This window comes from Corvus cornix, chromosome 2 (genome assembly GCF_000738735.6).
Source record: "Corvus cornix cornix isolate S_Up_H32 chromosome 2, ASM73873v5, whole genome shotgun sequence".
Taxonomy (NCBI): Eukaryota; Metazoa; Chordata; class Aves; order Passeriformes; family Corvidae; genus Corvus; species Corvus cornix.
In genome coordinates this window covers 68569795-68596396 of record NC_046333.1, presented here as the reverse complement: position 1 = coordinate 68596396, position 26602 = coordinate 68569795, and the positions used below count along the sequence as shown (strand labels likewise).

At 45.3% G+C, this 26602-nt stretch overlaps 1 protein-coding gene across 1 annotated transcript; it reads right to left on the bottom strand.

The window, feature by feature from the left end:
• Positions 1–404: 404 nt before the first annotated feature.
• Positions 405–25947, bottom strand: PXDC1 (PX domain containing 1). Its single transcript, XM_039549347.1, has 5 exons — positions 25294–25947; positions 12377–12468; positions 11972–12089; positions 8124–8235; positions 405–2039 (listed from the first exon to the last, which is right to left on the bottom strand). Exons 1-5 carry the CDS (start codon positions 25547–25549, stop codon positions 1922–1924), a joined length of 696 nt encoding a protein of 231 aa, XP_039405281.1. The 5' UTR covers positions 25550–25947; the 3' UTR covers positions 405–1921.
• Positions 25948–26602: the final 655 nt, after the last annotated feature.

Below are 26602 nucleotides of genomic sequence, written 5' to 3'. Positions count from 1 at the left end.
CCTTCCCAGTTCTAATACAAGAGGCTGCTCAGAAAGTCTTTGAGTGAGTGATAATATATTCCCTTCTATTCCAGAAATTTACCTTATAAGAATTTGCTTTATTTTCAAACAGAATAATGGCCAGATTTGATTTCACTGATGATCTTGAAAATACAGAAATCCTCCACTAAACTTAGTGGCATTAAACCACATACACTTAGACCCAAGATCAACAGCTAGGCAGAGAAGTTTCACATAGATACACACCAGTATGAGTAACATGTGGAGCATAGAAATTGCTATTACTCAGCATGTTTCAAAAACTAGGAGGAAAAGAAAGAGGATTTGACATGTCTGGGAAAGTGTACTCAAAACAAGACCAAAAAAAAAAACCAAAAAAAAGGCACTGTTTTAAGCTGCAGAAATGTACTGAAGGTGAGTTATATTTTATTTCATTTCATTAAAATATATTTTAAAAACATACTGTGTAAAAGAATTAGGATTCTCAATAATTTATTATTTACATTAACAAATTCCATTTGACTGTTATTCTATAGATAGAAACAAAAAGTCTGCAGAAGGGAGTTATATCAGCTTCTTCAGGACCAAGCAAGCCTCTTTTCCAGGAAACATGTCCAAAAATGCATTTCTTCCCATTTCAATCCCTTCAAATTAATATTTGCAAAAGGATGGCAAAAAGCTCGATGAAAGGTCATGTTGGTGAGTGTTGAGCACTCACAATGAGAGCCGGGAATTTGGGGTGCTCTGCCAGGGAGAGACCCCGAGGAGACTTTAACATTGCACTACTCAACAGTCAAGAGGCTGCAGGGTCCAATCCCACTCTTGCTCCCACTGTCCTATCTGTGCTGAAATCTGTGGCATTACACAACAACGAGGCCTGCAGCTGACCCCTCCAGGAAGATCTCAGAAAGCTGGACAGACTCCTTGAGACAGGGTGGCAATGGAGAGACTGTTTTTCCTACCACTGTAGGCACACTGCAGCTTATCATTCCTTTTCAGTCCAAACACAACATAAATCTCAGTGTCTTCCTTCCCATCCTCTGGGAAGAAATATGCATAGGGAATTATCTCTCTGATGTAAACATCTGTAAGCACCATTCACATACGCTGGTCCACATGAAAAAAAAAATTATCGAAGTGCCTGCCATAGCCTTGACCCTTCTTAGCAGAGCAGCTCAGCTTTCCCATTAGCTTTCAGACTTCTGAAATCATCCGGGTACCCAAACATCATGCACAGTTCATTGCAACGCCAGCTGCTGTCTGCTTTACTATTCCAGGAAGGAGCAGTCGCCCTTTCAGTGATTATACAAAAGCCCATGATTAAAAGAAGTAAAGCTGTCAGCTCGTGTGTTCTGTTTCCTGGAGGCACTCAATGGTATTTCTGACATCTCGTGTAAGGCACCAATCATCCGGTAGCTGAGCAAAAAGCAACCCACGAGACCTCCATTAAGCAACTGCAGAGGGAACTGGCAAAGTTCAGCTGGTTTGCTTGTCTTCCTGTTTACAAAGCATAAAAAGTGTGGTCACGCCATCTGAGGAAGTTCCTGGTGGTATCCTAAAAGGGGATGTCTCAACTTGCACCACAGGGAGCACGGGTGACAGTGTGCTACAGCTGCATCAGGGTGGCAATTCCCATGGACATAGCAGAGATTTCCTTGATCCCCAGGAAGCCTCTACTGCCTTGCTTTCACAGAAAGTGAGTTTGTTGTCAGCAGCAAAGCAGATAACTCCTTACTAGATGTCTCCATAACACACAACAGAGGACCACACTACAAAACCAGCTTTGTGGTGCTCTTGCTGCAGCTTCCCTGCTGTTGGTCTTGTCTGCACAGCCTTATACACAGAGATGCAACGCCAAGATAGCAGAGCCTATGGACGAAGAGGTTGGCTGGACGCTGGCTGACTGCACCACTGAGCAGCCTCAGTCCAGAATGTCAGTCTCAAATGGGACCAGGTGGTAGTATGTCAAATTGGTGACATAAGCTGTTGGATCATCACTGTCTTCCAGCTCTGAGGTAAAGTCACTAACACTTTCAAACCTAAGGAGAGATGAAAAAAACCACCAAAAGGCATTAAGTCATTTAGAAAATCAATGGAATTGGAAAAAAAGTACTAAGGGAGTAGGAGAAGTACTTGGAGCTGATCCCATCCACACCTCCTTCTCCTCCTAGAATCATGTGGCTATGACTAAACCATGGGCCAGTGAGAACCATGGTGCACACAAGCAAGTAATCTTGTCACCCCTGACTTTCAAAGCTACTAGTGAGGAAGGAAGGAAGGAAGGAAGGAGCGAGCAAGTGAGTCTTGGAAGAGTGAATCACGCAGTTGAAGTCCACATCCTTCTATTTTGTTCCTACAGCATGTGGCAACAACACAAAACGCCTCAGTTCTCACTTAAAAAGTGAAAAGGAATCTGCCTTTGTTTCCCATCTGAATTTGGACCCTCAGCCTTTCACTTCACAGGCACCTTCTCTGGGTTTGGCTTTTGTAAGAGGCCAAGTGTCTAACACAGGTAGGAAAAATGGCTATAGCGTCCTTCCTCCAGGTCTTGCTATCCTTCCCATGGTACAAGACTTAGGTTTTGACAAGCAAAGGATCTCGAAATATAAAGAGATTCTCAAATTTAGTTTCACTTGTTTTGGTATTTTCCTCCCCACTTCCCAACACCTGTTTTATAATCTGAACTCTTGCAAGGATTACCCACTGTCTCTTACCTACTCTCAGCCAGAAGGCATCAAGCTGTTAAAATCTACACTTTTCTCAGTTACACACATTCCCATTCCAAGAAGGCTTGAATTTCTGCAGTAAGAAACATCATCTTCTTCCTAGATAGCCTAATACTTAAAGGCAGTCACTGCAGGCAAAAAACTAAATTTCAGCTCAGTTCTAAAAGGGGGTTAAAGAATTGTAAAGTTTCTTTTTCTCAAACTTTCTCTTTAATACTTTAAAAGAACTTTCATTCACTACGATAGAGTGAGAAATAAAAGGAAATAGAAACTGAAAAATTGCACAAGATAGAAATAGAAATTATAACCTAGTGTGACTTTTAGCATCTGTCTCTAACACCTTTATCAACCTAGCTGGCCTACTTCGGCTCTCTGAATGGCAGATAAACAGATGAGCTTTAAAAGAATTAATATTTAAAACTGCATCTCACTTACACATAAACTAGTTAGACTCTTTAGATAAGTGAAAAAACTGCAGACATCCCTCTAACCTCACCCTGAGGGTTTCCTGAGTGAAGTATTTCAGAGGACCTGAAGAAGAATGGTAGGGTAAACAGATAAGTCTTCCACTCCCATCTCTTCCCAAAACTTTATTTAGAAGCATCATGGGTTATTGGATAGCCTAAGCTATACATCCTGCAATGTATGGCCACAGTTCTATCTTTTCCATATTCCTTCCTGGCCCTTCTCATCTTTTTTTTTTAACTATGAGAACCAAAATAGAAAACATTTTTTTGAGCAGAAACTCATGGATTTTCTCCTGTGGTGCTGATGCTTTGCTCTTCACTTTAAATGAAACAGCAATGAGACTGAACTTTGAACGTTTATTACCCTCATTCCTCCAGTCCCTCCAGGCTGTTTGCTTGCCTGCGTGTGTGGGAACGTGTGCACCAGGGAGTTGACTTGGTATCTTGCAAACACTTCCCAGATCACGTTGTGCTGTCTTATGGACTTCAAGTGATCCAGAAACAACAGATTATGAAATACCAGTGGGGCAGACAGTGAAGAAAGCGGAAGAGGAGTCAAGAAGGCTATTCAGATTTTGCTCTTGTCAGCATAAAGCTACATTATCATGACTGAAATCACCTACAGATTTTGTGGTTCTCCAGCCTCACTGATAGGTTACTACAAGCAGAATGTGAGGCCCAAAGGAGTGGAAGTCAGATGCTGTGGTTCAGCAGGAAGCTTTTCTTGCCACCAAAAACGAAGTGTGTGCACAGCAGTCTGCAAAGCACTGCTCTAGAGTGCTCACACAAAACCAAACTCAATAAACCAGGACTGTTTACTACAGTCAGCAGCTGTATACAATACCAACAGTCAAGATGTTTTTGTGCTGTTACCAACAGGTCTTTTTCTCAAACTCTGCAGCTCTATTATGGACCTGCAGATTCCTAAATGTCCAAACTGCTGCCCTTAATATTTTTTCCTCAAAGTACCTTGACAGACACACCATCTTTTGCAAGAGCCTATTTCTTCTGTTGTGAGACAAAATTCTTCATCATTTTAGCCTCTGATAATGCATGAGATTTGCTACTCAGATTCACCAGGAAGAAAAGGGAACAACCATAGAAGCTAATGGCTTGAACAGGCTAGCTAGATAAAAAACTGGTGGCTGGGCTTCAAGAGTGAGTGATGGTGAATGGAGTTAAATCCATTTGGTAGCCATTCACAGGTAGCATTTTCCTGGGCTCAGTTTTGGGTCCAGTCCTGCTGAATATCTTTATTGATGGTCTGGACGAAAGGATCAAGTGCACCTCCTGTCAGTTTGCAGATGACACCATGCTGAGTGGGAGTGCCAATGTGCTGGAGGGTAGGAAGGCTTTCCCAGAGGGATCTGCACAGGCTGGATTGATGGACTGAAGCCAATTGCATGAGCTTCAACAAGATCAGGTGCTGGGTCCTGCACTTGCATCACAAGTGACCCCATGCAGAGCTACAGGCTTGGGGCAGAGCGGCTGTAAATCTGCCAGGCAAAAAAGGACCTGGGGGTGCTGGTTAACAGTGGCTGAACAGGAGCCACCGTGTGCTCAGGTGGCCAAGAAGGCCAATGGCATCCTGGCCTGTATCAGAAATAGTGACCAGAAGGACCAGGGCAGTGATTGTCCCCCTGTACTTGGAACTGGTGAGGCCACGCTTCAAATCCTGTGTCCAGTTCTGGGCCCCTCACAGCCAAGAAGGATATTGAGGTGGCGGAGCATGTCTAGAAAAGGGCAACAGAGCTGGTGAAGGGTCTGGAGCACAAGTCTGATGAGGAGCAGCTGAGGGAGCTGAGGTTTTTTAGGCAGGAGAAGAGGAGGCTCAGGGGAGGCCTTATAACTCTCTACAGCTGCCTGAAAGGAGGGTGTAGCCAGGTGGGGGGTTGGACTCTTCTCCAGGTAACCTGGGACAGGGCAAGAAATAAGGGCCTCAAGTTGTACTAGGGAAAGTTTAGACTAGACATTAGGAAAAATTTCTTGACTGAAATGGTTATCGAGCATTGGAACAAGCTGCCCAGGGAAGTGGTTGAGTCAGCATCACTGGAAGTATTTAAAAGATATACATATCATAGAATCATAGAATGGTTTGGTTTGGAAGGGACCTTAAAGATCACCCAGTTCCAACCCTCCTGCCATGGGCAGGGACACCTTCCACTAGACCAGGTTGTGCAGAGCCCCATCCAGCCTGGTTCTGGAACGCCTCCAGGGATGGGGAATCCACAACCTGGGGAACTTGTTCCAGTGTCCCACAACCCTCATCTAAAGATTTTCTTCCTAATATCTAATCTAAACCTACTCTCCTTCAGCTCCCCCCTTATCCTATCACATGCCCCCATGAAAATTCCCTCTCCATCTCTCTTGCGGGCCTCCTTCAGGTACTGGAGCAAATTTGCCTAAAAGGAAGCTTATCCAATGCCACAGACTCTGCTGCTGGCCTAGAAGATGGAATTGCAAACAGTCTTGGCAGAGAAAGGTACCTCTGTAACAATACCAAAGCAGAAGTTCAAATGCATTTATTTACCACCTTTTTCTTTCAAAGGAACTTCAGACTACTCTCCAAGAGCCACACAGAGAAGGACTATTTATGCTACATGCATGCTGAGCACACTGGCTTCACCACATTTTGCAACAGTATGGTGTACTGCCAACTAAAATCAGAGAGAAAATGAAGGAAGCAGAAAATACCTACTTCAGAACAATAGAGTAAGCAACTGCAACTTGGAAAAGTGCTGTGGTTTCTTTTGCAACAAATATGAGACATTTCAGCTGATGGATCACTGGGCAGGTAGCACTGCAGGCTACCACAGCTAACCAGTATAGGGAATGAGCACTTCCTGCTGAAGCTTCAAGCACTTTTTCCCGAAAAATACAGGTTTGCTCTGCAAAATGTCTCATTCAAGTTCAGCAGCAGCCAAAACCCTGAAGTCATAAAGAGTTTAATGCAGCTGAAAGGAAAAATTTCCCGTCTGAAGATATCAAGGAATTAACTCTGATTTCAGGGTAGAACACACCATAAATCCAATTTTACTGAGACCAAAAAGGAATAGCATAGGATTTGACAGATTTGAAAGTTTCCTTTCTGGGCTAATAACATACATTTAAACCAACAGTATAGAAAATTTCTGCTTTTGAAAAAGGTTCAATTTTTACAAAACAGCTGTGCTACACTGGTTCCATTATCTCCTGGCTATTACCGCTTGGCTATAAAATACAGCTGCAGGATGGGAAAATTTAGGGCACCATATAAAACACACACATGCAATTTATTAGCTTCTTGACTCTTGACTTCACATCCTTTGGAAAGTTAAACCACAAATGCACAAAGTCACGCTGTTACCCTAGAATAATTTCTTCCACCATTTTCTGGGAAGCTATGCCTACCATTCAGTTTTCATCACATTAGTATTTTCTGGCCTTAAAAGTCTCTGACTTTAATGGGATGACAGTTAGATGATTGCAGTTTCTGATGCCAGGTAAGTTTTGCTTGGGCTGGAGCACATTTTTAAAATCAAAGCTAGTTATAAATACTTTTTTAATCAATTTTTTTTAATAGTCAATTAAGGCAGGAAAAGGCTCTCTTTGGTAATTTTCTCCTATGATTTGTCTCTCAGTACAAAAACTGATCCACTGTGAACTATAACATATAATAATTTCCAGGTATTGGCCTTACAGAATTACCTCTAGTGTGCCATTTCAGCCTCATTATTACAAGCTTATAAGCTTAAATGGTGTTAGCAAGGTCAAGATTCAAAACACTAAGTGATAAGTTAATAAAAAGACTTCAAGAAATTATATCAGAGCCAGAGATACTCTCCAGCCCCTGACAAAGTCTTGCCAAGCTCTAAACCTTGTTACAGACTGGCAATGACCACATTTCAAATATAGCAAGACAGATCACTGCATTCAAAGATCAAGGCTTATAGTATTCTGTTTCCTTAATTTTACTGGTCTAATGAAAAAGTAGGTTAATGTTCCTCACCAAAAATATTTAAATGCTTCACTACCTGAAGCTCATTGAAGTATCACCTGGTATGACAGAAATCTGTAGGAGCAGATTTCCATCAATACCTGTGTTTGAATACGGTCACTGACTTAAGACCTACATGAATCAAGGAATCACAGAATGGTTGGGGTTGGAATGGATCTCTGGACAGCATCCACTACAGCCCTCTGACAAGGCAGGGTCACCCAGAGCAGGTGACACAGGAACACATCAAGGAGGGTTTGGAATGTCTCCAGAGAGGGAGACTCCATGACCTCCCTGGGCAGCCTGTTCCAGTGCTCTGCCATCCTCAACATAAAGTTCTTCCTCATGTTGAGGTAAAACTTCTTGTGCTTTAGTTTATAGCCATAAAAGCCCTCCTGCCCAGAATACCTACATATATTAGGAAGCAGAACTTACCAATAAGAACAGTCTAACTTGCCTTTCCCCTAAGGAAATACACATGCTACCCAAAGTCCTAGGTGAGCAGCTGCTGACCTTTGTTCAATTACTTTCAGGGATGTGTTCCCCTCTGAGGACAGTGTTTTGCTTCCCAAACATCCCACTACCCTTTGTAGAAGGATATGCCATTTGTTAGGATGTTTGAGTTTCCAAGTTTGGCCTCAAACCAGCTCTCATCACAGTCATGAGAGGACAAAATAACTCTGTTCTCCCTTGGCAGCACCCCTATGGCAGCGTCAGTTCTTTTTTCATACAGAGAGGTTTGAGCACTTTGGGATCAATCATTATCTCATTTTATCCACTTTAACAGGAAATTGCTGTGAAGTGTAAGCAATCAGGCTCAGTAACCTTTAACCAGCCAGGATGACAGCTGTACCAGTCTTGCTCCTAGACAGACAATAACATTTTGCTAGGGGGGTGGGAAAGCTACAGCTTATCTGAAGGTGACAGCATTGCTCTTGCTCAAACTCCACTTACAAATGTTCTGCTGAATCTACATCCAGGTGCTTCTCTTTTCCATTAGGTATACTGTGGTCAATGACTATGGTTTCAGTGTTGGCTAAACAGAATCCATTTGATCGCATGATTTCTGTCGGGAAAAGAAAGAAAACAAGATGAAAAAAAAAAAGCTGGAAAACAACTGTGTATCATATGTAATTGACATGGCTATGAACTTAGATGTGTGCATGACATTGAAAATCTGCACATGAAAGCAGGAATGAAGGGTTGGTTTCACAGCTTCTTACATCTGCAAGCTGCCAGCGCTCAAGCAATTTTATTCACCTAATCAATTCATGACACAAAGCATCTGAAGCAACTACCACTACCAAATCATAATTGTATTTTTCTTAGACAGTCCCAGGCTTAAGCCAGTTAAGCAAAAATAAAGAAGACATAAAAAGGGAAATAAAAAGTGACCTTACAAGATAATTCAATCACCAACTCTAAGTCATGTAAAGCAATACCATGTTTTGCACTGCCATTGACCCTGCTTATTTTGTTTCTCACAGTGTTAGAAGCCTCCAATACAGAATATCTAAAATTTATACCTAATTCCACTTACTTACTACCATGGGGAGAATTAATAATTAAAGAATAGTATTTGATGTAAATGAGAAGTTAATCCACATCTGTGCTATGGAAAGTCAAACTAGGCAAGTCACAAGGATTTCTTTCAGTCACACAATTTTAGATGAAGCTAGGACCACCAGAATAGAATAAATGCACGTTTTTAAAAAAATCAGTACTGACTTAAGTAGGATAACTCTTGGTCTGCCTCATGGCACTATGACCCTCTGTTACAGCCTTGCATTATCAGCACAACAAAAAAATTAGTCTGTGGCAGAAAATATGGTAGGCAGAAAACACACAAACAAATTTCTGCTACATATACAGTTCATATAATGAACACGAGATGAGACAGCAGAGAGGAGGTAATTTTTTTTAACATTTACATGTTTCTACATTAAGGTAAAGCCAGAACTCACTTCCATATTTTTTCTTGAGAGCCATCTTTGACTTTCAGTCTGTATTTTACTGCAACTCACTTTAGCAGAATACATTTGGGGGTTGTGAAAACACTGAACCCCAGCAGAATCACACTTCACATGACTCATCTTGAGCCAGCATATAGGTAAAATAAGATTTACACCATAAATTCAAATTCAGTTTTCATCTTAGAGGGCAGTTCTTTCTCTCTTCTCCATCACTTCCACTCTGAGCACGACCATGTGGGATTTGTTTTTTCAGAGAATAAAAAACATTTTTGCCTGCTTTTCCAAGACTACAAGCCAGGTAGAAAGCTGCACTAGCAGGAATGCCAGTATTTTCCTAGTGTCCTTGACTTGACCTAAGAGGAACAGCGTTTCGCTGCTGCATGAACTGCCTTACCCATTATCATTTACTGCCATCTACTGACAGCACTGCCAGATACTGAACCATTTCCAGTGTGCAACATCCAGATGAGGCAAATACCAATTAACATCAAATTTCCACCTATGTTCTTAGCATTAATGGCAGCAATCACTTGAATGACAAAATTAATTACCACAAGATGCTTTTGCATGGCTGCATAGGTAGGAGAATCTTCCTCCAGTTAATTAGGTATTACTCATCACTACCAACAATAATTTAGAATTAAAACATGCTATTATTCAGCTGAGATAGTTTCCACAGCTCCTCTACATACAGGCTGTCAGGAGGGCTCCCTTTGCTGCTAACTTCTGTCCATCAGACAGGCCCCCTTGCTCTGAATTGAGGTTCATCTTGACTGTCTTCTCTCTGTTGTACCCACCATGTGTCATATTCAGTCATGCGCACACAGAGTACATGTCCCCTGATGGGATGCACACCCTCCCAAAAAGTGTATGAAAGCATTCCACACAGCAAAAAGCCCCAAACCAGAGCAGTGCTCCAGCATGTAACCTACACAATTCCAAAGACATTTATTCTTGGTATTTGGTGTTTCCAACAAGAGCAAGGAAACACCAACAGCAGTCACCTCTTGAAACATTTTTTAAGTATTTAGTTTGTAGTTCCTTCATTTCATAATGGGCAGGATCTAGGATCCATTTTGCAGCTCTGGTCTCACAGAGTAGCAACATACTTCAGACAAAACCCATGAATGTGCTTTCAAGTGGCTGTCCTGAGAACATTTCTTGGTTCAGGAGTAAAATATATGACCATGTGCAGCTTTTGGAAGATGTCTAATGGCAAGAGCATACACAAGAGAAATTTTACCCAAGGTTTCCACATTGACTGAAGACATCATCCAAACCTCCCTAGCCACAGGTGGAACACGAGATAAGCATGTTGGCTCCTGTTTCTTGTACCCAGGAAGTCAAACCTGCATCAAACCTGCAATGTGGCCCTGGGGGCTGTTTTTTGCACTGCAGCCTGGGCTTGGGGCACCCTACAAGAAGGCACCAGCCCAGACAGGCTGGCAAGACCACACTTCTCACTGAGGCTCTGTGCTACACAATACTCATAAACCATCTTCCATTCAATTAAAGGAATATTTTTTTAACAGAAGACAGATTCATTTAGAAGCAGAGCTAAGGATCAGTTACTAATTGTTTACCCTGTGTATGACATCAAGCCTTAAACCCCACTGTTTACACCTTTGGCATGTTGACACACTGACTGGCCATTAACTGATACTTCGTTAGTATCAAAGAAAACTGATACCAGTTCCTTGCCAGACACTTTAAACCTTGGAGGACTGTGTAGTATTTCACTTTAATTAACTCTGAATAAGCTCTTCTGGTGACACAAAACCTGCAGTTGCCATTAGGCTCAAACAAAATATTTCAGTATAGAAATACAAAACCAGGCACACCAGAAGTTCACAGGCCTTTTGACAACGGTCAGTAGCAGATGAAGAGGGGAAAGGCTAAAAGAATAGGCAAGGACAGGCTCTGCACTTTGCCCACTAGCAATCTGTGGTTCTGGAACTTCCTACGTCTCCACCTGTGACAGGTTTCAGTGTACTTTTCCTCCACTTGCTTGTCTAACTCCCTTTTGAAGTCACTTCTGCTTTCAGTTTCCCCATATCCTATGACAATGAGTTCCACTCCTTAACTATGCTTTGTATGGAAACAAAACAATATTATAACCTTGCTTTTGTTTGTTTAAAGCCTGTTGTCTGTCAGTGATATTGGATAACTATAGCTCTTTTTTCATGAGAAGTACAGGGTAACTGACCTCCTTCTATTCACAGCTTTGTAGACTTCCATCATACCCCTGTCTGTCATCTCTTCTCACAGGTGAAGTGTCCCTCTTTGTTTAACCTCTTTCTTGGAGAAGCTGTTCTACAACTTAGATCCTCGCCTTTTATTTGTAGAATTTTAAATTCTATTATACCCTGAGGTAGACAAACCAAAATTGTGCATATTGTATTCAAGATGGGGTTGTGCTCCTCTCCTCTGTTCCCCCCTCCTTTTCTAGTAATAGAATCTAAGTCTCACTGCTGGTATTTGCCCATTGCTAGGCACCAAGCTTACATTTCCACAGAGCTGTATCAATAGCCTCAAAATCTCCTTTTTAAGTGGTAACAGCACTATCATAAGTGATGATATGCAGTAAGGACTGCATTTTCCTCACATTCACTGCTTTGCATTTGTCAGCCTCCCATTTCACCTGCCACTTTAGTGCCTGAATGCACGTTGCATAGTATATCAAGGCTAATTATATGTTCTATATCACAAAGCAGACTATTGAGAACTGTATTTTGTATTGTTGATAGAGAAATAATAATGGGAACAGCAAACAAATTAATTTTCATTCTGTAATTCTTGTGTCAACTGCAGGAAGTTAACAACTCTTACCTGATATTTTAACTGGACTTTGAAAGCTTGGCTGAATTTTATGGACATTGTCATTTTTTAGAACTTGGTCCAAAGGAGATCTTTCAAAGAATGTGAGGACAACTTCAGACCTTGAATACTTAAAAAGAGAGGAATAAAAAAAAAAGACATCCATTTTTAACCTGTAGTTTGTTTTGTCCCTCTTCTCCATTTCAACCCCTTCATAGTATGACAGAAAAACTTACTACAAGCGACAGCTTAGAGGCATCATTACACAGTTCTGGCACTCAACATTTTCCAAGTTAATAAATTGCTGCTTCCTTCAGAGTTTGGCAACCCTGCCCATCACATTCTAATCTGCATGAGAGTGCATGTCACCATGAGGGAGGAGTCAAGCTGGGCTAAATTGGAACTTGGCTAACTCACCTTCCAGGGCATGTTTATAATAGTCTTCAGAAGCTTTTCCACTTCATTAAGTCTGGCTTCTATATCATGGGCTTCTTTTATTGTGATGAGCCCTAGAAACAAAGTAAACAGATCATAAGCATAAACAAAGGCACACTTACTCACACTTCAGCAGCCAGAAGCAGCCCCACAGGAAGATGTGGAACAACCTCAAATATCCCTCCCAGAAACGTCTTTTAAAGCAACTGATGGTAAAGTGTGCACCCCAAACTGAGGTGGGTGTAGTTTACAAGCAGAGCTGCAAGCCTGACACAAACTCAGCTGTTTATGACCACATGTAGGAATTGCAAGACAAGCAGAAGTAGAACCACCTACTCCCTCACCCACAGTTTCACTACACAGCATTTCCAGCAGTGATAAATAAACAGCCCAATTTCTGATTGCAAGAACCATTATCCGTCCTTTTTTTTTGTGTGTGTGTAAATAAAAAGCAAAAGAAAACCCAAGAAAACCGAAAGACGCATCCTACAGATAAGAGAGAAAAAACAAACACAAGCTAAACAAAAGGCAGTTTTGTATTTCTCTGACTGTAAGCCCCAATGAGTGGTCCAAGGAGAGTGGTCAGTGTCATGTTCTTCAAGTGTAAGATCACTGTTAGGATTTTTTTCATATCATCAGTCACTGAATTATCAGTGCTGCAGGAGGGATTAAGATGAAAATTTTACTGTCCAATATCCAGAATGATGCATTACAATGCAATATTGAATTTCTCAGAATGGCGATCTTAAACACTAACACCATATTTTGTATGTCTAACCTGCAGGGCACCTGTAACTTCCCCCACCTCTAGCAGACTGAAGGAAATACAGCACAGGTTATATACATGTACAGGGCATGTAAGGAGAAATAAACCCTCAAAATCTCACATCCCTCTAGTGGGCCTTTTATTGCTGATATTTGCAATCTACTTTTTCTTAACCAAATTATCATTTAACCTCTACATTTGTGTATCTTTTCCAAGGAGCAGGATATACCTATGAAAATTAAATACCTACAAGAGAAATTATTATATATAACAAACCACGCCAAACAAATAACCCAACAAAAAGCTGGAAAAGGAAAAGACACAATAAATCAAAACCATCAAAATTAAAAATCTGCAAAGCAGTCTGTGAGAAAGCACTTCAATATACTACAATTGTGTTAAAGTAAGTGTATCTTCATCTCCCTATTCAAAAGACAAACACAGAGCCATCAAACATGCAGAGTGTGGGAACAACATCCACAAACAGTTTCAGTCTGCACCAGTCCTTGCTGTTTGCTACCAACGAGATACAATCCCATACAAACTTCCCAGACAAAAGTGTGACTTGTAAGCTGTCAGCTCTCCTCCAGTTACAGCTCTAAATAAAACAGAGATTGTCTCCAAAGCAACCGGGTTTACTTGACAGCTGTCCCACAAAAGTTGCCTGCTTGTATAAGCCTTTCTCTTGCTCAGCAGTCCTTCATTTTGCCTGTATTTTCAGCATGGCTACTGCCTCACCCCAGCACAACTCTGCCTCTCTGCTGACAGCAGAGCAATGCATATCAGCATGTAAGGAAGGTGGTGTGTGTCTTGCTTTGGCTGGTGTACACTACAGTCAGGTAGCTTTGCTTGGAAATTCTCTGAAAGGGTGTAAATGTGAATAAACTCATCTGCATGGGTCCACAGACTGGGTATCAGCTGGGCTGTGCTTGACACTACAGAGATGAATTGCAGACCAGCACCCTTCATCCTCCTAACTCCAGGGTGTGCGCAGGCTCAGGTGGATCTGCTTCACCCCTCCACAAATATGTTCCCATCCCACATTTGAATCAAGTTCAAATTTTCAATGAAAGTGCTTTCACCTTTCCTAAAAGAAAAAAAAAAGCTGCCAATGGTCCCACAGCTCAGACACCTACCCATGATGTTAGAAACACACTGCTGGCCCTCCTGGAGCCCACATCAGAGGAAACAGAGCCAGCCACCCTGATGCCAGCTGCCATAGGGTGCCTCCACTTCTCCTGCTGGTCTTGATCCACTCTGCATAAACACTGATATAGTCAGAGCAGAGACTGCCCCGCTGTGGCTCCCACCTTGCAAACGAAGACCTCATTGCCAATCCACCAGGAATTCATTTTACTAGGAAGAGGGATACTTTCAAACAAATGAAGATATTCAGACTGGGAGGTGGAGAAAAAGAAAAGAAAAAACCCTAAACCACCTCAGCAACAACCCTGAGCATTCATTCCATGAGGAAAACCAGCCAAGCGGTCAGGATTTCTCTCATTAGTAATCAGGGAAAGCATCTGCAGCTCCACACGGCCTTTTTATGCTTCACCAAGAAGTCAGACAAGGCTGTCAGCCTGTTGCACTGTCACAGATCACCCTGTGGGAGGTTTTACAGCTTCTTGCATTCACAAGGAATTTCCAGCCCTGGTATATTATCTCCTTCCACCTCTTGGAAAGACACCAGAATGCAAACCCACACTCCAACTTGGAAATTGGCACAGAAGACTTGTAACATCTGACACCATAAAAACTGTTTCTTACTGAAGCTTTCAGTAATATCAAAACCAAAAAGCAGACAGCGTAGGAAGGAGGGTGATACATCTGCCTGGACAGCTTCCTATATCTGTGCTTAATGATTACAGATGCACAGCTTTGGGGCGTAAAGCTGCTGACCTTAAATGAATTCTCCATACAGGGAGTTCAATTTGGCCAGGCTAAAGCCTTTCTTTTCGTACATCTACAGCCCAAGCACACAGAAACCACTTGACTGGCTATATACACACATTTTTTTAAACCTGTAATTTCTTCTGCAATTCCATGAAATTTGTAAGGCCCTCATTTATCTTAATTCTACAAGTCTCTGTTTTTAAAAGTTAACAGATGCTCTTGTGGTTTTCAGTTAGTCATAGACCATGATCCCACAACCCGAGGAACTGCTCCCAACCCCACAGCCATGCTAACCAGAGTGAGGCACTGCCTGCCCAAGCAGCCAGGAGGAGTGGAGGTCCTGGTCCCTCCTTTCCATCCCTTTCAGCACTCTGTAACTGGCTGCTGTCATCAACCACAGCACCTACGTGCATGAGAAACACTGGGGTTTCGCAAGGTAAAGTCTCTAGTGTCAACACTGGCTTAAGGTGCTCCCACCCTCCCCTGCACCTCATTTCCTCTCCCACACCACAACAGAGAGCTGCTTCTGCTTTGCCAGCACAGTTAGGCGAGCAGCAGGGAATACCTCAAACCACTGCTGTCAAAGGCTTCACCTCAGGAAACCTCAGACTCCACAGAAAAAGCAAGAGACTGCAGGCTAGGATGCCCCATACCGGCTCCTTTCTCACCCAGGCAGTATACTAAGTTTGAGAGGAATCTGAATTAGTGTAAAAAACGGTCACAGAACCGCACCCAAGTTTCCAGGCCTATTCTTCACTTTGTGGGGGTTTCTCCCCTGCCTGTCTTCTTTCTCCTGTTTGGAATATTTGTCGAGGCAGAAAGAAAGAGGAAAAAAAGCCAGAGACTGATGTGGGCTCTCCAGACGCTGGAAACGCCTGAACAAACAGACACACAGACATGCCAGCTGACACCACAGACAGAGCCCAGCACTGCCTCCATTCATTAACCCTGACACAAATACACCAAAAGGTGGATGCATCTGGAGTGCATGGGACACCCTGGCCACATATGAAGCATCCATACAGCAGCTACAACATGCCCCGAGGCTGTTGTCTCTGCCCATGGGCCATAAAAACATGTCTAGCCTGTATTTCCATCTGGGGCTTTTACTCCCCAAGAACCCTTACTCCGTTTCCTGTAAAATAAAAATAAAATACCAGTAAAGTAACCAGTATCCTGGAACCAGTTGTCTTTTCTTCACTTGTTCAGTCATGCAACAGAGCTGAGCTCAGAGCTGGGAAATTTGTTAGTGAGGTCATGGTGAAAAGCTGTTCTCATACCTTTTCCTCGGCTCTGGCCCTTGTCTGACTGCTAATGGAAAACACACATAAACTCCTCCCAGGAAAACTTTGCTCTCTGCCTTGTTACCCATACTGTGCTCGGACAATTAGCTATTATTTCAAGTGATTTAAATGCTATATACACCTATGTTTATAGAGTTTGAGGTAAACTGGAGTCCCACTGGCTCCTTTTTTTACCACAAACCCTGCTGCCAAATACCACAAACTTCTGAGATTCCTTCACCCTGCACACAGGGGAGCCAACAGGCTGGGTGACAGGAGGGATGACACTGCCTAATCCAGGGTGGCACTCACCTGTGCCTGGAACATTGCTTTAGCAGGGTTCTGCTGTGTACACAGCCCACATAGTCAGTGACCTCATTCAATCCCTTCGACATTTTCTCTGCCCCTTTCCAGATCAAGAGCCCCAGGCAGAGTCCTTAAGACTGAAAAGGATTTGCTTTCAGCTCGAGACCAAGCGTAGGTAGCAACTTTGCACAGAGCAGCCTGTCTGGAAAAGTACAGCACGAGCAGCACCAGAGGCCTGTAACATTCTTCCTGCCCTGGGTCCCTGGTGCCGGGGCAGCTGCAGGAGGCTGGGGGAGCAGGCCAGCAGCTGTGTACCTGGCACACTGGCTCACAGCGTGGGAGAGGGGCCCAGAGCTGCACACAGGCAGGAAACGAGCTCAGCAGCAGAGAAGAACGAACTGAGAGCCAACTCCTGATGTAAACACACAAGCCTTGGTAGGGCTGTCCTATTACTGCCACGTGAGCCACCAAATCTGCAACTAATGACATCCTAAAAACCACAGATAATCCACCCTGTCCTTCTAGCACAGGAAGCAGGACAGGAATTGCTGCATGTGCTTCATGGCTCATCATGAAATCACAGAGCAGTCCCGACAGCCAGCGTCCACGATGAGCATTGTCTCAAAAATCCTCTAGTGCCTTCCAAGGAAGGGTAAGTTCATGCCCAAGTCAAGTCTCCTATGTCATGTCAACGATGACACACAGAAGTCTGTTTTTCTGGAGATATGTTGCTATGTACAAGTCACTATGTACACATGATCTCAAACTGTGGGCAAACCCTGTCGCTCCAATCTGAAGGTTTACACTTCTTGTTTATGGTCAGGGACAGGAGCAAAGGATGTCGAAGAGATACCCTACTTTCTCAAAATCAGTTCTATATGTACAGAAAGCTGAGCAAGAGCAGAAGCTGAGGTGTACTTTCCGAAGATATGTACAAGATGGAATGCCAATAGTCCTAAATGCTGTGTGTTTTAGTACGCAGATGAAGATTAAAGTTGCATTGAGCCCCTCTCATCTAATCCTCTCTCCATTCCCTATAGGAATACTGCAGAGTAGGTATCAAAGGGAAAAAAGGAGTAACCAATAAATTGAGAGAGAAATCCTACTGTGTTCTGCTAATCTACACTCCAAGAAAGTTTTGAGGCTTATGGATTCAGATCATGAGTCCATCCTTCTCTCTGTGCACAAGACCCCAAGCAGCAGTTAAGGATTTCAAATCTTTAGGGAAGACATACAAGTTGCCTTGCATGGGACACTGCTACTCTGCTCTCTCTCCTGACCAGACTTCAACGGGAGATGTGCCCCCTTTTCCCCAGTTACAGTATTTATCAACACTGCAATGTTAAAACTTTTTCATCCTTTTCCCTCATTCCTCCTTCCCCTCAGATGTGTTCTAACCCTTGTGCACACACACAATCCAGGAGGTAGATGGAGGAATAGAAGGAAGGTCCTAGTCATTAAAGAAGGTACACAGAATCACAGAATAATGTTAAATAAAAGAGTCTAATTTGATTCATCCAAAGAAGGGCCAGATCCTAAGTTAGATCAGGCTGCTGGGGACCATATCCAGTTGACTTCTAAAGAGACCCACAGACAGATACTCCACAGAAACATGCAGAAACTGAGGCCACTCATCTGGCACATGGATCAGGGCTGAAAGGTGACAGACAGCTCAGCCCCATTTTTTCTGCTGTTTTGGTCCTTTGCACTGCTTCCTATTTCCTCCCTCTGCTGAACTGGGTTCTTCTCAACACCATTTCAGCTGTCATTTTCCCCTGCTTCATGGCCACCGTACCTTGCTCGTCCTAGCAGCTGCCCAGGTAGCATCCCTCCTCACCGCAAACACGTGTTCCCTCAACCTTGCCACCTGGCATAACTGTGGCATTAGCTACGTCAGACTGGATTCTGAAAAGGCCAAACCAGCTCCCACTAACAGCTGCCTCCTCTCTGATGGAGGAGACGAGGATAAAAGGTTGCTAGAAGGGCAAAGAAATACCCAGGGGTATGTAAAGGCAGGAAATTAAAAAAAAAAAAAAACCAGCAGATGAGAAAGCCTGTTTCACACAACTTTTCTTCAATAACTGCAGAAGTAACACCACAGAAATCCCTTCAAGTCCAAAGACTTGATAAGATCCAGAGAAGGGCAGATAATTATGGGCAATCAGGGATGTTAGATCTTCAATTACTAGAGACCAGGACTGTCACTTTTTTGGTCTCTGCCTGTTATTTATGCTGTTTTCTGCAGCATCTGGTTCTCATCACCAGGGACAGAATCCTAGAGCTAGCTACAGCACTGGCCCGGCTTAAGTCTGGCAGCTCTAGCAACTCCTCTCTGATGCCTCTTTCCTAATTCTACAACACCCCTCTCTTGGGGAAAACACACTTGCCCCTTCCCCTTGCGGGGAAGTTCATCCATTTCATGTGACAGGAGTCACTACAGGCTTTACAAAGGATTTGCTATTGATGCAATATCATTGACAAGATCCATCTTGGTGGCATTACTGAGGGAGCAGCTAAAAGGATACAGCAGAGCTGAAAAGAGGGGTGGGTGTAGGGAGGTGGACTTTTGACATTTATCACATTGTGCTGCCCTTCTTAATGATGAGGAACAAAATAGGAAGATACTGAGATAAATCTGTTTGATGCAGAAAGAGGGAGAGCTTTCAAAACCCTGCCCACACCTTTCTTCTTTTGCAGTTCATATGAAGCAGATGCAGGATGGGGAAAAGTCCTGTCCAAACAACTGTCCAACTGAGATGCCCCAGAGTGAAAGTTGTCACCATGATCACCTGAGGACTCTGGCACACTTAGGCACCCATGCAAAGAAAAGAGGCAAGGTAAAAGCAGAGAAATCCGGACCCTCAAGATGATGGGGTTTCCACACTATTATTAGTTATGGGATCTCCCAGGACCTTTGGAAGGGATGGCACATCTTGGTGGCAGAGCTCAGCAGACCGGCTTTCCCCACAGACTTCCCTGTCTTGATGCCTGATGAGCCACAAGAAAGAAAAAGATGTCAAAGACACATGAGATAAGAGTGAACAAAGCAGTCAAAACCTGATGGAAAATGCAAGCTTCTACAACCATTTTTAGTGCTGGTTTCTTATCAGGTGAGAAATGTCATGAAAAACACACCTTGTTTCCATTCCTTTCCACCAAAAACTTCCCTGACACATTTGTTCACCACAAAAAGGCAACTTGTGTCTAGCTTTATAACAACACAGCCAGCTTCATTTATCTCCATCATTACAAATGAACCATGAAATTCAGCTGATAAAAAAACAAACCCAGAAGCCACAAACTTAATTTTGGTTATACAGTTCTGCTAGAGCCTGATAACCAAGAGCTGCATCCTTTGTCTGCCAGACAGAAGCTCTGAGCAAGCTCCACTAATGAACTGTTGACAATGTCAACAATGAAAAGAGCACAATAGATGCAATGTATTTATCTGTATTGTCACAGCACCGAGAAACAGCTGCTGTCTGTAGAAACCACGATGCTGCTTCTGCAGAGCTCCCTCTTCTCATAAATCACACTCCCAAATGGCCTTGTAAACAACAACAACTCTGTAATGCAGCATATAGAAAACTAAGTTATGAATGCAACATTTGCAAGCAAACAATGTTCCTGGGCTGGCTCTTTGGGAACTGCCTTCTGTGTTGTGCATGTCCTTCCAATGGCAACCCTGGAGGAGCTTCCCACTGGGACATGAAAAACAGATGATCACCTGCTTCCCGCAGGAAGAAGCCACCCCAGAGGCAGGCACAAGGCTTGGAGCTAGAGCTGAAAATGGTCCTCTGTGAGGGGCTGCTCAGGTCTGCTGCAGATGAAGTGACTGCCTCTATGCTACGAGTAGGTGCAAGGTTTCTATAGGAAATCTCCACCACTACTGGAAAACTTCTGTGGGTGGACAGAGGTTGAGCGACAGAAAGGTGGAAGGGAACAGAGGAGTCCTGCAGAGCCATAGATAACCATGGATGGTAGCACACCGCTGAGGGGAACCTGGAGGCAAAGAAAAGGAACAGCAAGCAGCTCAGGGAAAGCAAAGTGGAGAAGCAGAGAGGAAATAACAGAAAGAACATCAAGGGGAAAAATGGCCATGACAGAGTAGAATGAGTCAGAAGAGGCACAGAAAGGAGGAAAATGAGAACTTTGGGAAGAGAGACCCATCTAGTAATAAAAGAAATCTGTCAGAGAGTTTCTGATTTGGCAGCTCAGAGTATCAGAGCAGGACCAGGCACTACACATAGGTACAATATGAACAAGTTACATTGGAAGAGCATCTGAGCCTCTGTTCTGATAACAGGCAACAAACAAGTGCAGAGGATTGTCAAAATCCACCCTGCCACTCCAAGGGCAAAACAAATCCCAACTTTGAAAGGCTGCTAATTTGCTCTTTTGGCTTCCTTAAGGGGTTGATTCTGCCCACACTGAAGTCAGAGGTGAGTGAGGTGTGTGACTGCTGACTGCATAGAAGCTGGCTCAAGTTCTAGGACAAATCTTAGATGAGACCTCCTCACAAGTAGTATTTAGAGAAAATAGGAGGGGGAAAAAAGAGAAAGAGTCCTTTTCCAGATTTATACCTCACTTTTGCTGTCTATTTGGTCTGTTGCAACTATTTCTATTTCCATCAATTTTAAGTCAGCTTCTAAGTCCATAACTCTGCCTTTCTCATGAAAACTGATTTAAATTCAAAGGTAGACTTTGCATAGAGAAACAGACAGTTTAGTAACATTAGGCTGTGTTCACTGCAGGAGTGAACGAGCCTATGTTTTCTTGTGATCCTGTTTTGTACATTTGCCTAGAGCAAGGGACAGGCACATTTCAAAGACAAATAAAATACTAGCAAGTTACTGGTAACATCACAGTGAATTATCCTTAGTCACCCTGCAGGTATGCACGTATCTAACTTTGTTTACCAGCTTCCTAGTGAGATGCCTTGTGTTGCTGAATGTCCTTGGCCTTTAGCATCATTGTACACTCCAGATGCAGAGAGTGCACTCTACCACGTGCTCTTATTAGTTATCAAAGACAAGACCAGACTATGTGAATGCCATACTCCCTTCTGGGACCTCCCCTCCTCTCACATCAAAGAAAGTCTAAGATGAACAGCCACTGCAGACAGCTACACGTCCCATCCTCTCCTCTGCAATCTCAAAGCACTCAGCAGTTCCAACAAATAAGGAAGGGGAGAGCATTGTGGAAGCCAGTCCGGGAGGATGAGGGGTCAAGAAAGGAATGTAGAGGATGGTTTCCTCGTGCTGAGCAAGAAAAGGAGCACACTCCTGCTCAGCATGAGCTGTGCTGAAGCCAGCAATAAAGGTAACAACCAACTCTTTCTGAAATTGCTGACTTTTTAAAATAAAAAAAACCCCAGCCTTCGTTTAAAAAGTTAACAACATCAAATAGCTCAAGCTTCCACTCTCACCGTGTCCCTTAAATGTAACACACTGCAGCTTGACTGAGCTGTAGGATAATGCTAGACCTTTTAATGCTCCTTAGGCTAATCTGTAGGGACTTTGGAGTCCTTCAATGCAATGCAAATTTGGTTTGCAACACTTTATCACTTCCTCCAGATAAAAGGCACAGCTGATGTTCACCTTCTTTCATAAAGACCAAAAGAAACACACACATATATACAAACTCACATACATATGCATATATCTTTGTATATAGATAAAAATACACACAAATGTATATGACTAAATGCTAACACACACAAGAAAGGGCTTTTGTCAGTTGTTTTTTTTGTCAGTTGTTCCATATATTGAGCTTCACTGTAAGCAGCAGGACATCTGCCTTTAAACAGGACATTAACCATGCTTACCCCATGAATTTTGTAAAGATTGGACATGCCCCATGCAATCTTTTCTTGCAAATACAAATCTGTGATACAAAGCTTTGCATCAGTGTCACTTAGTTAAACTCGACTTTGTCAAGTTATCAAAGGCTGTGGCCAGCCAATTTAAAATGTTGATATGATGAAGTGCTCTCTAGGCAGAGAAGCATACTCTGCAAAGTAATTTTCTTTAGAGCAGGAGCAGCATAATTTTAAATAGTGTATTGCTGAAATTGTGACGCACGCTGTAATTGCTTAGAAACTACTCCTGATTTTTATTCTGTCTCTGTTGCAAAGTTAACCCCCACCCCCTCAACAAGCTAAACAGATCATAATCTGCTTATATTAGCTTTTGATTTTTCAAATCCTGGACTGATGCTTTGGTCATTCCCAATTCTACTGAAGTCAGTGCACCTGTTCCTGAGATAAAGGTAAGTCAAGGTTGCTGGGTCTAGGTTTTAGGCAGGGATTGAGCTGGACAGGCTGAGGATGGTTAATCTTTTTCAGTTGTTCATGCATGAATGGTGTATCTACCTGGGACTGTCAAGTAAAGCCAGTGCAAGGGACTATAATCCCATCTGGCTCAAACTGCACAAATAATGCTTTGCAGAGAAGTGAAAAGAGTTTAACACTTCGCAAAAGCTCTGGCAGACCTTGAGACAGGAGAGGAACCATGCTTGTTTGAGAGAGGCGCTGAGGAATGAGATGGGCTTTAGGATAAGGAGTGGCTCCTGTACATGGGGAAGGAGCACTGGGAGGGGCAGGAGGCCAAGGATCGAGTCTGTTTGCAGCCAGACACAGCACACACCCCAGCCCAGCTGCCAAGCTACTCTTCAGAGCCCAATAAAGCCAACAAGAAGGACTACCGGCACCCTGGGAGGTCAATTTTAAGTCACGGTGACTCTGGCAGGTGCTGTGCCCTGCACACTACAGGCAGGCTCGCTCCAAACCTACCCAAATATCCTCAAAAGCCGTGGCCCAGGTGCCACATACACTTGAAGGCCATGTTGCTTAGAATTTACTGCCACTCAGCACTACTAAAAGTCACACTTGCAGTACTTTGGGTTGGACACACTCGGTGGGTAACAAGCTTTTGCAGTACTTCAGATCCCTGGTCAGCAACAGAAATTCATGAGGCACTGTTTGTGCCGGCACACACCAGGGCTGAGAGGTGGAGTCCGGCATCCTCAGGAACAGCCCCATTCCCAGCCTGCACCCAAGCGGGAGGAGACAGCCCCCCTCCGGCACCCAGCCCTGCAAGCCTCTCCCGCTCGCACCCGGGGGCGACCAGGGCTGCGGGGCTGCGGCCGCCCCGGCTCCCTTGCGCCCATCCCCGCCGTCTGCAGAGGGCACTCGGGGCCTGCGAGTGGCTGCGGAGCTCCCGGGGCCGGCGGGGCCGAGCTGCCACCTCCCGGCGGCGGGACGGGAAAGCCCAGCGCCGGGCGACACAGGCCAGGAGCGGACTGCGGCTCCCGCGACACAAGGAAGCGTGGGAGAGGGAAAGGTACGAGCTTTTTCATGCGAGGCATATAAAAAACCCAGACCTAGCCCATCACCAGAGGTTAGGGATCTGGCAGGACCATGGAAAAAGACCTGCCTCGCTATAAACACCTGTCAGAAAACATCCTTGGGGAGTGAGCCCGGGAGAGATCGCCACCGGCAGGGAACAGAGCCCGCTGTCACCCAGGGACGGCCCAGGAATGAAGTTCGGTGGGTTTACACCAGTATGAGCGGTGCAGACCCAGTTCCGAGAACAGCAAAAAGCAGACCCTCTGCAGGGGGATCCCACTAGCAAGGTGAGAGGCTAAGTGAGAGCTGGGGAAAACTTCCCCATCCTCTCACAGAAAAAAACCAGGCACAGAAAGAATATCGGCTTTCCCCCGCTCCTGTTCAATCAAACCATTTACGTGGTAACTCAAACAAGTGGGAAGACTGGAAGTGCCAGGCATACACCCATTTTCAGATGACTGGATGCTCCTCACCACTCTACATACTTGAAATACCTCAGAGTAGAACACGTAACTCTATCTAAAAAATATCCCAAACATTAAACAAATTAAACCAAACCCCCAAGACAGCTTGGGTACATCCTGCTTCTGCACAGCAAGGCCTGAGCATGGGCAACATCCCTCGAGTTGGTTAATCCGCTTCAGAAACTGGAAGAGAACGGTCTCTACAACCGCTGGTGCAATTCCCGTTTCACAGAAGTTATGCGAGGAATTATGCCAGCTCCCAGAGTTGCTCCTTCCCCTGGCAAGCGCCGCAGCCCTTTTTTTTTTTTTTTTTTCCCCTCTCCTTGTGGCAAACAACATACCAACATGCGGAGATTTTTCAGCTACACCCTTTTTCCTGACAACCACCCCCCAGCCCTTCCTCGGGGAGCCCAGAGGCACCGCAGAGGAGCAGCGCGAACGGGGACCCCTCTGCTCCCCGAGCCCAACCTAACCCGGAGCCGCGCAGCCGGAGACAGCAGCAGCGATACTGAAGTCTCCTTCCTGCGGGAGCCCTCGGCTCCAGCCGTACAGTCAAAAAAAAAAAAAAAAAAAAAAAAAAAAAAAAAAAAAAAAAAAGGAGAAACACAACTCAACATCCCGGGAGGAGTTTCCGACCGCAAAACGCCCCCGCAGTTTTTCGGCCCCCCCACCCCGTCCGGTTCTCAGCGGCTCCAGCTCCTCACCCCGCTTCCCTCTGCCGAGAGGGACCGCTCGCCCGCCCGTCCTCCCCTGCCACCGCCACCCCGGGGAAGCAGCGGCGGCCGAAACCCGCCCGCCCGCGGAGCAGCGAGTGCCAGGCCCGCGGAGGCTGCTCAAACCTTGGAGCAAGGGGGAGCGGGACAGCTCGGGCCGGTCCTCAGGGAAGGAGTCGAGGAGTCGCTTGAAGAGGCGGCCGAGGTCGGAGTAGCTGCGGTGCAGGTAGAGGATGTTGCGGTCCGACCACTCGGTGCGGATCTCGTAGAACTCCTCCTCGTCGCCCTGCCGGCTGATGATGAGCCGCCGGATGCCGTTCACCCAGCAGCCCCGCACGTACATGTTTACCAGCGAGGTGCCCTCAAACACGGCCGAAGCCATCCCGGCGCCGCCCGCACATCCCCCGCCGCCGGCGCAGGGCGAAGCGCACCGCCCCGCGCCGCCGTGGCCAAGTTAAGAGGAGGAGGAGGAAGAAGAGGAGGAGGAGGAGGAAGAGAGAAGGGGGGTGCCACCCGCCGCACGGCCCCCCCGGCCCAGCCCTGCCCGCCGGGGCTGCGTCGTCTCCCGGCGCTGGAGGGCGGCTCGCTAGTGCCCCATAGACGGCGGCCGCAGCGAGGGGACGGCCCGGGCACCCTGCCCCGCCGAGCCCCCGGCGCCGAGCAGGACGGCTCTCACCCCCTCCGGGGCGGGGAGCAGGGTGGCTCGGCCCCTTCTTCCTCGCAGAAGGAAGGCAGGGTCCCTCCCGTCCAAGGCGGGGGGATACTCCCGGTCCCGGCCCCGGAGCCAGCGCCCACCCCCTCCGCCGAAGCCTGGGGGGCGGGATCGTCCTCTTCCTTCTCGGGACGTTTTCGTAGACACCGCAGACATGACGAGGAATTATTTTCCCCTCCCAGTAACCCCGAAGGTTTTTTTCTGTTTTTATTTTTTTTCTTTAAGCCTCCGTCCCGGCCAGCTGAGGGAGGAAGAGGGAGACTGCCAGGCTGTCAGCAGCCAGCAGTGCACAGGGCGGACCAGAGCCCCTGTTGTGCCCGGGAAACTTCGATGGAGCCCCCGGCAACCGAGCCTGCACCTCCGGCGGGGAGGGCGGCCAGCACAGAGAGGAAAAACAGGAGGAAGGGAGTACATAGCCGGTGCCTGGAACTCCTTCGGCATTTTGATAATAGTCGGGCCGGATGGCATCCCTGAAGGAGCCTCCAGCAGCATCCCATACCGGAGAGAGATGGGGAGGTCTGTGCTGCAAATATAGTCCCTCATTCCCACCGGGACCCCACGCCATGCACTGCCCGAACGCCCAGAGAGCGGGGCACGGGGAGAGCTGGTGGGGGCCGCAGCAGGCATCTGGCAAAACCGGAGCTGCACTGTAGAGCAAGGAAGTGTGTGGGAGATGCCTGGATACCTGCAAATGCCTTCAAGCTGCAGGGTTAAGATGTAGAC